Below are 13,027 nucleotides of genomic sequence, written 5' to 3'. Positions count from 1 at the left end.
ATTTAGTCTTCTTTCAACCTTCTCTCTAGATGAGACTTTTAGGACACAGTTAGCTCAGTCAGTAGTGGAGATAACAAGCTCTTGGTGATGGACATTAAATTCTGTGCCCTTGCCACTCTTAGTGTTTCCTCCAGGTAGTGTTCAATGTGGAGGAGTACCAATTTACCAGCTGAGCTGGGGCATGGTGGGTGAGCAGTTGGTAATAATGAGGTAAAACCAAGGACTGCAGATGCTGGAAACCAGAGTCTAGATTAGAGTGGTGCTTGTTTCCTTCCTCATGTTTGACCTGATGCCATGATATTTCATGTGGTCTGGACCTTATGTTGAGGGCTTCCACTTCCACTGTATACCACTGTGCTGTCACATCTGCTGTGTCCTGCTGGTGGGAAAGAACATAATGTGGAATGGTGATGGAGGTCTGAGGCATTATTTGGAAGGTATGAGTATAACTATGTCAAGCTTCTGCTTGTCTGTAGGACAGCTGTCCCAATTTTGGCACCACCATTTATGACTAAATATGGCAGGACCAAAGAGTTCAGATCCGATGCATTGGTTGTAGAATTGCTTAATTCCACAGATGTTGGGAATGTGGTCTTCACAGTGTCAACAGGGTTATGTTTGTCATTGACAATGGCAGTGTCAGTGGTCAATTTTATTTCATTACTCAGAACAGTTTTATGTGACTGAGTGTCAAGCTTGACCATTTCATTGGACATAATTAACCACATTACTGTGGATCAGGAGTCACATGTAAGTCAAACCACATAAACATGGCAGATGTTCTTCCCTGAAGTGAACCAGTGAATTATGAGAATCAACAAAGGTTACATGGTTGTTATTGGACTTGCATTTATAAATTGCAAAATTTATTTAATTGAATTTTCAACCTGTGCATTTGGATTTGAACCCAAGTGCCCAGAACACTAGTTTGGAGTTCAGGATTATTAGTCCAGTGACATTCCCGTTACACTGTCACATCCTTTATCATGCTTATTGTGTTGACGCATCTGTCTTGTATAGAAACCTTCCCCCTTTTTATTTCCTGAGGGTATAACTATCACTGGTGTAGCACTCTGTGTACATTTAATGCTTTTGATAGTTTCCTGCAGCACACACCCTTAATTGTGATATGGAAAAAGGTGGAAAATATGAAGAGGAAACCATTCAGCCTTTCAGACATTATTCACCATTTAATTGGATTTGTACCACAGTTCCACTTTTCCACCTTTCATCCAAATTATATCATCCAACAAAAATCTCTTGAGCACAACAAAGACAGAAATTGCTGGAGAAATTCAGGAGGTCTGGCAGCATCTGTAGAAAGAAAGAAGTCTCAATCCTTTAATTTGGCCTCCTGCATTCACACTCTTTTGAAGGAATTAGTTCCAGACTTCCACTATTCTTTGAAAGAAGAATTCATGTCAGCCATTTTGACACAGGTTCTCCCATTGAAGTCAGGGTTGTTTTCAGGAGAGCTCTGCAGAAATTCTGCCTTTCCCATTCACCACCACACAATAAATGAGATGATGATTGAGTGCAAGTGCAATTTCCCTGGGTCCCAGTTTGTCTACCAGTCACTCTTCATGTGAAATGCTGAATTAATCTTGTGAAAATGTTCAGAGATTTGTGGAAAGCTTGGTCCACTGACCTGGTGTGTGTTAATTTCACATTATTCAGGCAAACTGAAGTTCTCTGATCTGGAGGAAATAGCCAGCAATCTTGGTGAGGCCATGCTCACTGGAAACCTGAGTGCTTCCCTGGCCTTTACAATCTCTACAATGGATCTTTCCAGTCCAGTGCCACCTCCAGATGATGCAGAGTGGGCTCAGGTAACACTTTATGTCTGAATTTCATTTCTGTCAGCAAATATACACTGTTCTAGTGGAAATAAAATCACAGCAAAAATGCAATTAGCTATATAAACGGGCAGGATAAAATTAACATCTTCTCCCCTCCACCCCATATTTAGCAGTAACTGGGAATAACATGTCTATGACCCAGCTTACTTGGCTATATTTCAAATATGACCACTTACTCCCTGAAAGTGTGATAATGAGTATTTTTACTTACATTTGCACTAAGGCTTGTCAATGAGTTTATAAATGTGCTTTTACAAATTTTAGTTAAGGAGTTCACGTTGCCCCAACGTTAAATCCATGGCTCTGACCCCTCACCAAAATGAGCAACATGGAAGAAAGCCACCCTTTAATACTGAGTGAGCATGTAGGTTCAGATGCCCCAGACCTCTGGCCAGTTGGATAGGAATGAAATTTTGAGGTTGGAATCCATTTTAGAAATTGAACACTAGTTCATCTGGATTGAAATGGCTAATGTACATGGTTGGTTTGATCGCAACTGTCTCAGTAAAAAGGTTACCCGCCACCACCACCATTCACCCGCTCCCCCCCCTCCGCCCCCACACCCGCCCCCGTTCCTTTCATATCAGAAACACTCTGCGCCTGGTTAGAAAACTGAGAACTGAAACTGGTTTTGGAGGCATTTATGTGGATGTGAATCTTGGTATTTACCCTTTTCATAAGTTGTGGCTGCTTTTCAAACTTCTGCCTGAATTTCTCAAAGTGGAGAAAAAGACTTCTCCAAATATCACTGATGAAATGAGCCTTTGTAGTAGGCAGAACCATGCCCAGGAATTCATTCCATGTGAAAGATATAAAATAAAAAATCTGCATTTTTGTAAGAATCCAAGTTTGGCTGTCTATTTAGCAACTGCACAAGAGTACCCTCAGGTATTTGTTATATCTTCCTGGAGATGATTTCAGTGAAGAAGCGTGAGATGTAACTTTATATCTTTGGATGAGTGAAGGGCACAAAAAATGGGATTTAATGGCAGACGGAGCTATTAAGGGTCATGGAAGTTAGATGTAGCTCATGTGAAGATGACATCTGGACAGATTGGTTAGGCCAAATGCCTTGTTTCCATGTAATGGCTTTACTCAACAATAGGCATGTATACTGTGAAATAGTATAGTCTAGACAACATAGTCTCGAATGAGCATACTATGCTTGTAATGAATTACATACTTGGTAACCTCCTGATGATACTTGGGAGTGACAGGTAAAGCAAAGACGACTTTACGAACAGAAATGCGGAGTTCAAAGAATTTCAGAAAATTTGCATAATGGAAGACACACTTGAAAGGATCATCACAAAGAGAAGCCACTAATCTGTCAATAAGGCAGGCAGGCATTTGTTCTAATGTTGTTATTGTCATGTTTTATCTGATAAGTATTCTCTTTTAACTTCTTCCTAATTGCTCTGATTTCCACAAGTTTTACGACTTATTGAAAGTATCATCATTAGCCCAGTGGCTCAGCACCCCCGAAAGTCTGTCTCAGTTTACAATGATTTGGAGATGCCGGTGTTCGACTGGGGTGTACAAAGTTAAAAATCACAACACCAGGTTATAGTCCAACAGGTTTAATTGGAAGCACACTAGCTTTCGGAGTGACGCTCCTTCATCAGGTGATAGAATATCACCTGATGAAGGAGCGTTGCTCCGAAAGCTAGTGTGCTTCCAATTAAACCTGTTGGACTATAACCTGGTGTTGTGTGATTTTTAACTCAGTTTAGAATAAATGTCAGAAGCTGCCCATTTCCACCTGACCCCATCTTATCTCCATGCCCACCAATATTGAAAAGGGCTGACATTCTTTCCTCTATAGCTGCACAAACATTAAACTGTACAGCTATATTTCATATAAATGACAAATTCTGGTTGGAATCATCATGGCAAGTCCAGGCCTCTGTGCCAGTCTCCACATCCACAATGGAGTTTGCAAAATGATGTATTTTTTGAACAATGAATGAATGTACTTGATGCCTTTTCACAATCAGTATTCTTGAATAGGAGATAACCTACTGTCTTGTATCACAAACACTCACCACTAAAAGATCACTGGCTGTAAATTCCAATAGAGACAAGAGATTCACACCCATCAGCATAAGTTCCAATATTGACTTGGTTGCAATAAGTCCAGTTGTGATTAACCGATTAATGTTCTTGGCAAAACTCTAAACATGTCCCAGTGTTATCTCATCTTCTGAAAACCTCATTCTTGTCCTTGTTACCTCTAGACTTGACTAGTCTAACACACCCCTGGCTTGCTCCCTCATCATACCATTTGTAAACGTGAAATTAGACAAAACTCTGCTGTGCAAATCCTAATGCACATTAAGTTCCATTCACCCATCTTCCCACCCCCCACCACTCCACTTACTGAACTACATTTGTTCAGCAACATTTCAATTTTTAAAATTCTCAAACCTGTTTTTAAATCATCACTCCTTATCTCTGTAATGTCCTCCAGTCTCATGGTTTTGAGATACCTGGTTTTAACTAAGCTACAGCTGATGTCTGCCTTCAACATGCAGACCATAGGGTCTGGAATTCCTTTTTTAAAATTCTGTTCTCTTTAAGGTGTCCCTTAAAACAGACTTACTCAACAAAGCTTTTGGTGACATGTTCTAATGTCTGATTATGTTAACTTGGTGTCCAACTCTATTTAACATTCCTGTGAAATGCCTTGGGAGGATTTACAGTCAGAGACTCAGTATAAATGCAGGCTGTTATTGCTTCTGTTGCTGTAGGTGACTTCAAAACGAGTGCTGAACAGAACAGCGAGCACACACACACTCACTGACGCGCACACACACACTCACTGACGCGCACACACACACTCACTGACGCGCACACACACACTCACTGACGCGCACACACACACTCACTGACGCGCACACACACACTCACTGACGCGCACACACACACTCACTGACGCGCACACACACACTCACTGACGCGCACACACACACTCACTGACGCGCACACACACACTCACTGACGCGCACACACACACTCACTGACGCGCACACACACACTCACTGACGCGCACACACACACTCACTGACGCGCACACACACACTCACTGACGCGCACACACACACTCACTGACGCGCACACACACACTCACTGACGCGCACACACACACTCACTGACGCGCACACACACACTCACTGACGCGCACACACACACACTCACTGACGCGCACACACACACACTCACTGACACACACACACACACTCACTGACTCTCTCTCACACACACATTAGTTTGGCACACTCTGGACTCTTGTATAAACCTGAATGTTTCTTGTGCTGTTGCTGTAACTAATTCTGGTCATGTCCTTTCCCTTACAGCGTCGGTTACTACCTGGGTTACCGGGAGACTGAGCTCATTGGCACATCCTGGTATAATCTCCTGCATCCTCACGATCTGTCGCATGCCTCTGCTCAGCACTACCGTTTCTGTAAGTATGGGGAGAGGGCCTCCTCTCTCTGAGTTGCTGTTAGTTTATTCTCTGGTTGCTTCCAGGACATGTGTTTTAACAGGTTCTTTCTGCTCCTCTGGTTAATAGTGAGTGGGGGAAGCGAAGTTCGAGTTGAGATGATTGTCCGTCTTCAGTCTAAGGATGCCCAATGGATCTGGGTTTACATTGTGGTTCAGGTGGAGTGTGCTGAGGGGCCCGTTCTGTGCTCCAACTACACAGTCAGGTAAGGACAGGAACTCAGCTATAAACATTGACCATTAACCTTCCCTGTACAATCAATGACCCTTCACAGAAACAGGAGAGAAGTCATTCGGCCTTCACTCCTGTGCCAGCTCTGGGAAAGATCCTTTTGGTTAGAAACACAGATATTAGCAGCAAGTGTAGGCCATTAGGCCCATTCAGTCTGCTATCCCATTCAGTAGGATTGTGGTTATTCATCCCAACTCCTGCTTCCTCCCTACACCCCTTTGATCCCTTTATTCCCAAGAACTGGAACGAAGGGGCGATGTGATCACTTTTCCCAGATTATGTTCTCTGGGCTTGTCCTGGGTGAATGGTAGAATTTCGAAAGTCTGGAATTAGCAATGACCCTGAAACAATAGTCAGAAAAAACACCCCCGGGTCACTAATGTCCCTTTAGGGAGGGAAATCTTCCAGCCTTACTCGATCTGACCAACATATGACTCCAGTGCCACATCACTGTGGTTTGGAGACAGTAAGGACAGCAGAGTCAGTGGATGTGAGGCTGGTAAAGCATCTGATACTGTCTGACCTGCTAGGCTCCCTTTTTGCAATATTTTGGCCTTTGCTAAGTGGTCCCTGAATTCTAGCTGGGCTGGGGAGAATGGGTGATTGATGAGTTAGTTTGTGCGTTGGTTCTCGGATTCTAATGAAGGATGATCCTTTGTGCTTTCAGTGAGTCGGAGGCTTGGTGTCTTCGCCAGCAGCTGATTGATGAGCAGGAGGAGAGCCTGCTGTACCCCTGCTCTGTGCCAGCTCAGATACCTCAGCACCAGCCAGTTCAGTCTCCCAGCTACCTGTCCAGCCCTGACACTGTCTTCACCCCAATGGCCAGCACTCCTACCAGTGGCGTCTCCACCCAGTCCTTCGACTTCAGCGGCATCTGTGGCCTGGACTTTGCTGAGGTGTCAGGGCCGACGGGAGGGGAGGAGGACGCTGAGCTATTCCGTCATGGGGGGCTTCTCCCCACTCTGCCTCAGGAGAAGGAGGAGACGGGACAACGGGGAACACAGAGGACCGGGAAGCTCCCTGAGCTCTCCTACAGTGACTGCACCTTCGGCGCCGACTCGCCCACCCCACCCTGCACCCCACAGCTGCTGGGAACCACCTTTACCTTCAGTGGGCAGGAGACGTTTGGCCCCAGCGAGCTGTACTATCCCCTGGAGCCCTGCGCCTCCCTGTACGAGCGGTTGCCCCCTTCCCCTGACAGCCCAGGCCACGGGGGCTGCACTGTGATGGGGCTGCCCCAGGTGCCCACCCCTCTCTACATCCACGTGCCCAGCACCCCCGAGGGGATCCTCACTCCCGAAGCCTCACCCATCAAGCTGCCCGCCAACTGCTACTTTGGCTACTTGGTGGAGGGCACACCGCGGACTAGCATCGACGCCCTGGTCAAGCAGCTCGGACACCAACTGACAGAGAGCCAGTTGGCCGCAGGAGGAATAGCCCAGCAGCAGGAGCCAGCAGTTGGCGAGTCCTGCCAATCCCTCAGCTCCTCAGTGCCCACCAGAGAGACCACCGAGCCAGACTCACAAGCGTCCAAACCATGGCGTGGCATAGACTTCTCTGCCATCAGCCTCAGCCAGGACGAGGATGCCATTGAGGACATTCTGAAAGACCTGAGAGCTTCCTCAGTGCCAGGAGGAGGCGCTGCAGCTGTCAGCCCCCAGCAGCTGCGGGGGGGGATTAGCCCATCTCCCACCGCGGTGGGAAACAGCCAAGCCGTATCGGACTGCACCCCAGACACCGGCTGTACCACAGACCTGTCTGCAGAAGAGCACACCTTCCTTGAAGAGTTGACTTCATATGAAAATGTATTTGAGACGTTTGCCTCAAGATCTCCCTGTGACGGGTTTATTGATGAGTTGTATCAACTCCAAAGTCACTCCCACGAATACTTCCACCAAGGTAAGCTGAGGTTTTGTCATTGATCTTGTTAACAACCTGCTCCCAGAATTAGCTAGAGGCCACCCAATGGACACCCCTCCCTACCCAGCTCAGTCTCGTAATGCCTAACTTCGGAATGCATTGTACTGCAGTTCATTCCCCCCCCAGCCCACCACCCCCCCCCCCTCAGTATCCACGGGCGACTGTGCGTGCCCACCTCTACAGGAGGTTTAACTCCTGCCTGACAGGCTGTCATCCCAAGGGAAGGGAGTCAATCTGTTTGGGATGGGAATGTGGTGAGGGAAGGAGGTTGTGTCTCTGACCATGCCATCAGGCTGCTGGTCAAGTTATCAGCTGGTCACAGCTCCCCCAAGCCCCCTCCCCTCCTATTCAATACACTTTCAGTAAAAGTTCTAAACTTTGTGTTTAAAATTCAATGCGGCCGTTAAAACCAGTAACGCACTTTACTGACTGTGATAGCTGCCCTAATCCACCCCTCCTCCACCTGTGAAATACCGTCAATGTTTGGAAACTATCTAAATAAAAACCAAAAGACCTGCAGATGCTGTAAATCGGAAACAAAACCAGGAATTGCTGGAAAAGCTCAGCAGGTCTAGCAGCATCTGTGGAGAGAAATCAGAGTTAACAGACCCTTCGGTCCAACCCGTCCAGGCCGACCAGATATCCCAACCCAATCTAGTCCCACCTGTCAGCACCCGGCCCATATCCCCCCAAACCCTTCCTATTCATATACCCATCCAAATGCCTTAAGTGACCCTTCCTCAGAACTCTGATTTCTCTCCACAGATGCTGCTAGACCTGCTGAGGTTTTCCAGCAGTTTCTGGTTTGTTTACTATTTAAATAAACTGTGAAATATCTGTGTGAATGTGTCACGTTGGAACTGCACCCTGCTACCAAAGTGGGGAAGGGGGGGGGGGGGGTTGGCGGTAATATTTCGTAGATACATAAGGGGTTAATAAATGGACAATGAGCCACAATTCTTATTGGTCTAACCTTTTCTCTCTCTCTCTCTCTCTCACAGATGGAAATGGAAGTGAATCTTCATTCTGAAATAAGTCTATGACTTACTTCATCAAGTATGGCATATTGTCATATTTTGTGAAGCAACTACAATCAAAGATATCACTTTGAAACTAAGGACATTTGTTAAAAAGCTGTTAATTCTCTCCTTACAACACACTGCATGGGGTTGGGGGAGGGGTGTTTAATTGTATTTTGAAGAAAAAGCTTCCTTTTTGTTAACATGACTGCACTGTAATCACGTCTGAGGCGAAAGCTGTCAGTGTAATGATTTTAACTCAAAGTAGACTTGTGTTGCTATGGAAGAGGATATTGTAAGACATACTTACAGATGTAACTGTATCACTTGTAGTGACTAACCAAATCGTAAGAAAGAGACAGATATTATTACTTTTCTTGATATGATTATTGTACAAATGACACATTCTGAATGTATTATTCACGTGTCATCAGAGCTAATGTAGAACTCTCTACAATTAAAGTATAAGGATTGAATCCTGTTTAAGTTCTTGTATTTCCTCACAGAGATATTTCTATGTTTGTACATAGATTAATGGAGATTTATTAACAAATGCAAGCATTTTTTATATAACCTCAACAGACGTACATTGTGAAACTGTGTTTTTGTGTGTACGTTATTAAAGTCTTGTGGAACTTAATGTAATACACAAATATTTATATTAAAGACTACAATTCAAATCTTCATTTTGCGACTTCTCTCTCATTTTCTCTGGTGTCAGAAGGATGTTGTGAAACTTGAAAGGGTTCAGAAAAGATTTACAAGGATGTTGCCAGGGTTGGAGGGTCTGAGCTACAGGGAGAGGCTGAACAGGCTGGGGCTGTTTTCCCTGGAGCGTCGGAGGCTGAGGGGTGACTTTGTAGAGGTTTACAAAATCATAAAGGGCAAGGATAGGGTGAATAGTCAAGGTCTTTTCCCCAGGATTTCTCCAGAACTAGAAGGGCATACATTTACGATGAGATGGGGAAAGATTTAAAAGGGACCTAAGGGGCAACTTTTACACGCAGAAGGTGGTGCGTGTGTGGAATGAGCTGCCAGAGGATGTGGCGGAGGCTGGTACAATTACAACATTGAAGAGGCCCATCCCTTTAACAAGGTTATTTTGCCCTTTCCTTTTTTACTGGGAGGGGTTGCAAAGGCAGAGGTGCTGATATGTCTGAACTGGCTACTTTAATAATGGCTAACAGGTACTGCCTAAGGCATCAATCAGCAGAGACCTTTAGGGTTTTATTTAAAGCAGTTATACAATAAACAGGGCAGTGACCTGTTCTCCCAGCTCAGGCTTGTTTTTCGAGTTTGGTTTCGTTGTGAAGCTGCTGGGGTACAAAGGTTCCTGGATTCAGCAGAGGTTTTCTGGCTGATTTTCTCTCTCTCTGTGACATTTTTCCTGGAGGGACCTGTGTTTGAATTTACCTTTCAGCCAAGCGGGTGTTTATGAGGATGTTGCACGATGTTGGAACAGCATCATTAAGTTGCAATAGAGTCTGTTGGCATTTCAGATAGGTTAAGTTATTCAATATCTGTTTGTCTTTCATTGTAAATAAATTCTGTTTTATTTAGAACTATGTGGTGTGACCAGCTGCATCCCTCCTGGGATATCCACCTTACAGCTGCTCAAAACAACTCGCAAAGTTCGGGTCGGCGGTAATATTTTGAGGGGGTCTGGCCTGGTCCACAGCAATCTGGTTGGGTATATGAATCAGAAGAGCTCAGAGGGATACGGGCCAAGTGCTGACAAATGGGACTAGATTAATTTAGGATATTGGGTTGGCATGGACGAGATGGACCGAAGGGTCTGTTTCCATGCTGTGCATCTCTATGACTCTATTTGCAAGCCACACTCCAATTTGCCCTGACCTTATCCTGAAACTTCATCCTCAATGAAGGACATTTTTTGGGGGACTATACGAGCTGTTGTAATGTGGGCAAAGGAGCAGCCAAATGTTGCAAAGCAAGATCCCACACACAGTAATGAGGGAATGATCTGGATCATCTGTTATTAGTAATGTTGGCCAAAGGTTAAATATTGGTCCCAGGACCCCAGGGAGATCTTCCCCCACCCTCACCCCCCCAATGTTCTTCTTCCAGGTATGGACATAGGAACTTTCACCACTTCCAAGATGGCAGACGGGATCTCGGGTTCTTCAATTCTCTGCTGCGATTTGACCATCGCTGGCTGGGCCCAGGATTTACTGCCCCCTGTCCCTAGTTGCCCCCTTGAGAAGGTGGGGGTGAGCTGCCTTCTTGACCCGCTGCAGTCCATGTGCTGTGGGTAGACCCACAGTGTCCCTTAGGGAGGGAATCCCAGGATTCTGACCCAGCCAGACTGAGGGGACGGCAAGATTTTCCAAGTCGGGATGGTGAGGGGCTCGGAGGGGAACTTGCAGGGGGTGGGGTTCCCATATATATGCTGCCCAGTGCTACTGAGCAGTGTGTACCACCTACAAGATGTACTGTAGAAATTCACCTTCTAAACCCAAAACCACTACCCACTGCAAGGACAAATGGGGAGTGTTCCCTCACCCTCCTGCCTTGTGCCTTGTAGATGGTGGGACAGGCTTTAGGGGGAGTCAGGAGGGGGGTTACTCACTGCAGGATTCCCAGCCTCTGACCTGCTCTTGTAGCCGCTGGGTTGATGTGGTGAGTCCAGTAGAGTTTCTGGTCAATGGTAACCCCCAGGATGTTGATAGTGGGGGGGACTCAGTGATGGTAACACCATTGAATGTCAAGGGGAGATGGTTAGACTGTCTCTTATTGGTGATGGTCATGGCCTGGTATTTGTGTGGTGTGAATATTACTTGCCACTGGTCAGCCCAAGCCTGGCTATTGTCCAGATCTTGTTCCATTTGAACCCAGACTGCTTCAGTATCTGAGGGGTGGTGAATGGTGCTGAACACTGTGCAATCACCAGCGACCATCCCCCACTCGGGACCTTCTGATGGAGGGAGGGTCATTGATGAAGCAGCTGAAGGTGGTTGGGGCGAGGACACTCCCCTGAGGGAGTCCTGCAGAGATGGCCTGGAGCTGAGATGGCTGACCCTCCAATAAAAACCATTTTCCTATGTACTAGTGTGACTCCAACCAGTGGAGAGTCTGCCCCCTGACACCCATTGATCCCAGTTTGCCCGGGCTCCTTGATGCCACACTCGGTTAAACACAGCCTTGATGTCACGGGCTGTCCCTCTCCCCTCCCCTCTGGGATTCAGTGTCTTTTGTCCGTGTTTGACCCAAGGCTGGAATGAGGTCGGGAGCTGGGTGACCCTGGGGGGGGGACCCAAACTGGGTGTCACTGAGCTGGTTATTGCTGAGCGGGTGCTGCCTGAGAGCACTGTTACTGAGCCCTTCCATCACTTTCCTGATGATGGAGAGGAGACTGAGTGGACGGTAACTGGCCGGGTTGGATCTGTCCTGCTTTCTGTGTACAGGACACACCTGGGCAATGTCCCACATTGTCGGGTAGATGCCAGTATTGTAACTGGACTGGAACAGCAATGGCAGGTTCTGGAGCACACGTCTTTAGTGCCATTGCCGGAATGTTATCAGGGCCCGTTGCCTTTACAGTAGGCAGTGCCTCCAGTCATTTCTTGATATCAGGTGGAGAGAATCGAATTGGCTGGAGACTGGTGTCTGTGATGCTGGAGACCACTGGAGGAGCCCGAGATGGATCTAACGGAAGAGACCCTGTTTGTTTTCTTCACCAGGTTAACACCTCATCTGCTGGTCTGCCTGGTGCTGTCCCTGAAATACCCTACTGCACTCTCCATTGAACCAGGATTGATCCCCTGGCCTGATGGTTATGGTTGAGGGGGGGAATATGCCGGGCCATGAGGTTACAGATTGTGCCCGCTCCCTCAGCGCTGACCCTCCGACAGTGCGGCACTCCCTCAGCGCGGACACTCCGACAGTGCCCGCTCCCTCAGCGCTGACCCTACGACAGTGCGGCACTCCCTCAGCGCGGACACTCCGACAGTGCGGCACACCCTCAGCACTGACCCTCTGACAGTGCGGCACTCCCTCAGCGCGGACACTCCGACAGTGCCCACTCCCTCAGCATTGATCCTCCGACAGTGCGGCACTCCCTCGGCGCTGACCCTCCGACAGTGCGGCACTCCCTCGGCGCTGACCCTCCGACAGTGCGGCACTCCCTCGGCGCTGACCCTCCGACAGTGCGGCACTCCCTCGGCGCTGACCCTCCGACAGTGCGGCACTCCCTCGGCGCTGACCCTCCGACAGTGCGGCACTCCCTCGGCGCTGACCCTCCGACAGTGCGGCACTCCCTCGGCGCTGACCCTCCGACAGTGCGGCACTCCCTCGGCGCTGACCCTCCGACAGTGCGGCACTCCCTCGGCGCTGACCCTCCGACAGTGCGGCACTCCCTCGGCGCTGACCCTCCGACAGTGCGGCACTCCCTCGGCGCTGACCCTCCGACAGTGCGGCACTCCCTCGGCGCTGACCCTCCGACAGTGCGGCACTCCCTCGGCGCTGACCCTCCG

At 47.7% G+C, this 13,027-nt stretch overlaps 1 protein-coding gene across 1 annotated transcript; it reads left to right on the top strand.

Moving 5' to 3' along the window:
- Positions 1–1,677: 1,677 nt before the first annotated feature.
- On the top strand, positions 1,678–9,195 carry LOC122548043 (neuronal PAS domain-containing protein 4-like; the record flags this gene model as incomplete). Its single annotated transcript, XM_043686607.1, has 5 exons — positions 1,678–1,829; positions 5,208–5,325; positions 5,434–5,569; positions 6,263–7,494; positions 8,517–9,195. Coding segments are annotated over 5 exons (1,667 nt in total), but the record flags the coding sequence as incomplete, so codon positions are not given.
- Between the last annotated feature and the right edge of the window lie 3,832 nt (positions 9,196–13,027).

The sequence above is a fragment of the Chiloscyllium plagiosum genome, unplaced genomic scaffold (genome assembly GCF_004010195.1).
Source record: "Chiloscyllium plagiosum isolate BGI_BamShark_2017 unplaced genomic scaffold, ASM401019v2 scaf_3727, whole genome shotgun sequence".
NCBI lineage: Eukaryota > Metazoa > Chordata > Chondrichthyes > Orectolobiformes > Hemiscylliidae > Chiloscyllium > Chiloscyllium plagiosum.
This window is presented reverse-complemented; position numbering and strand designations above follow the sequence as displayed.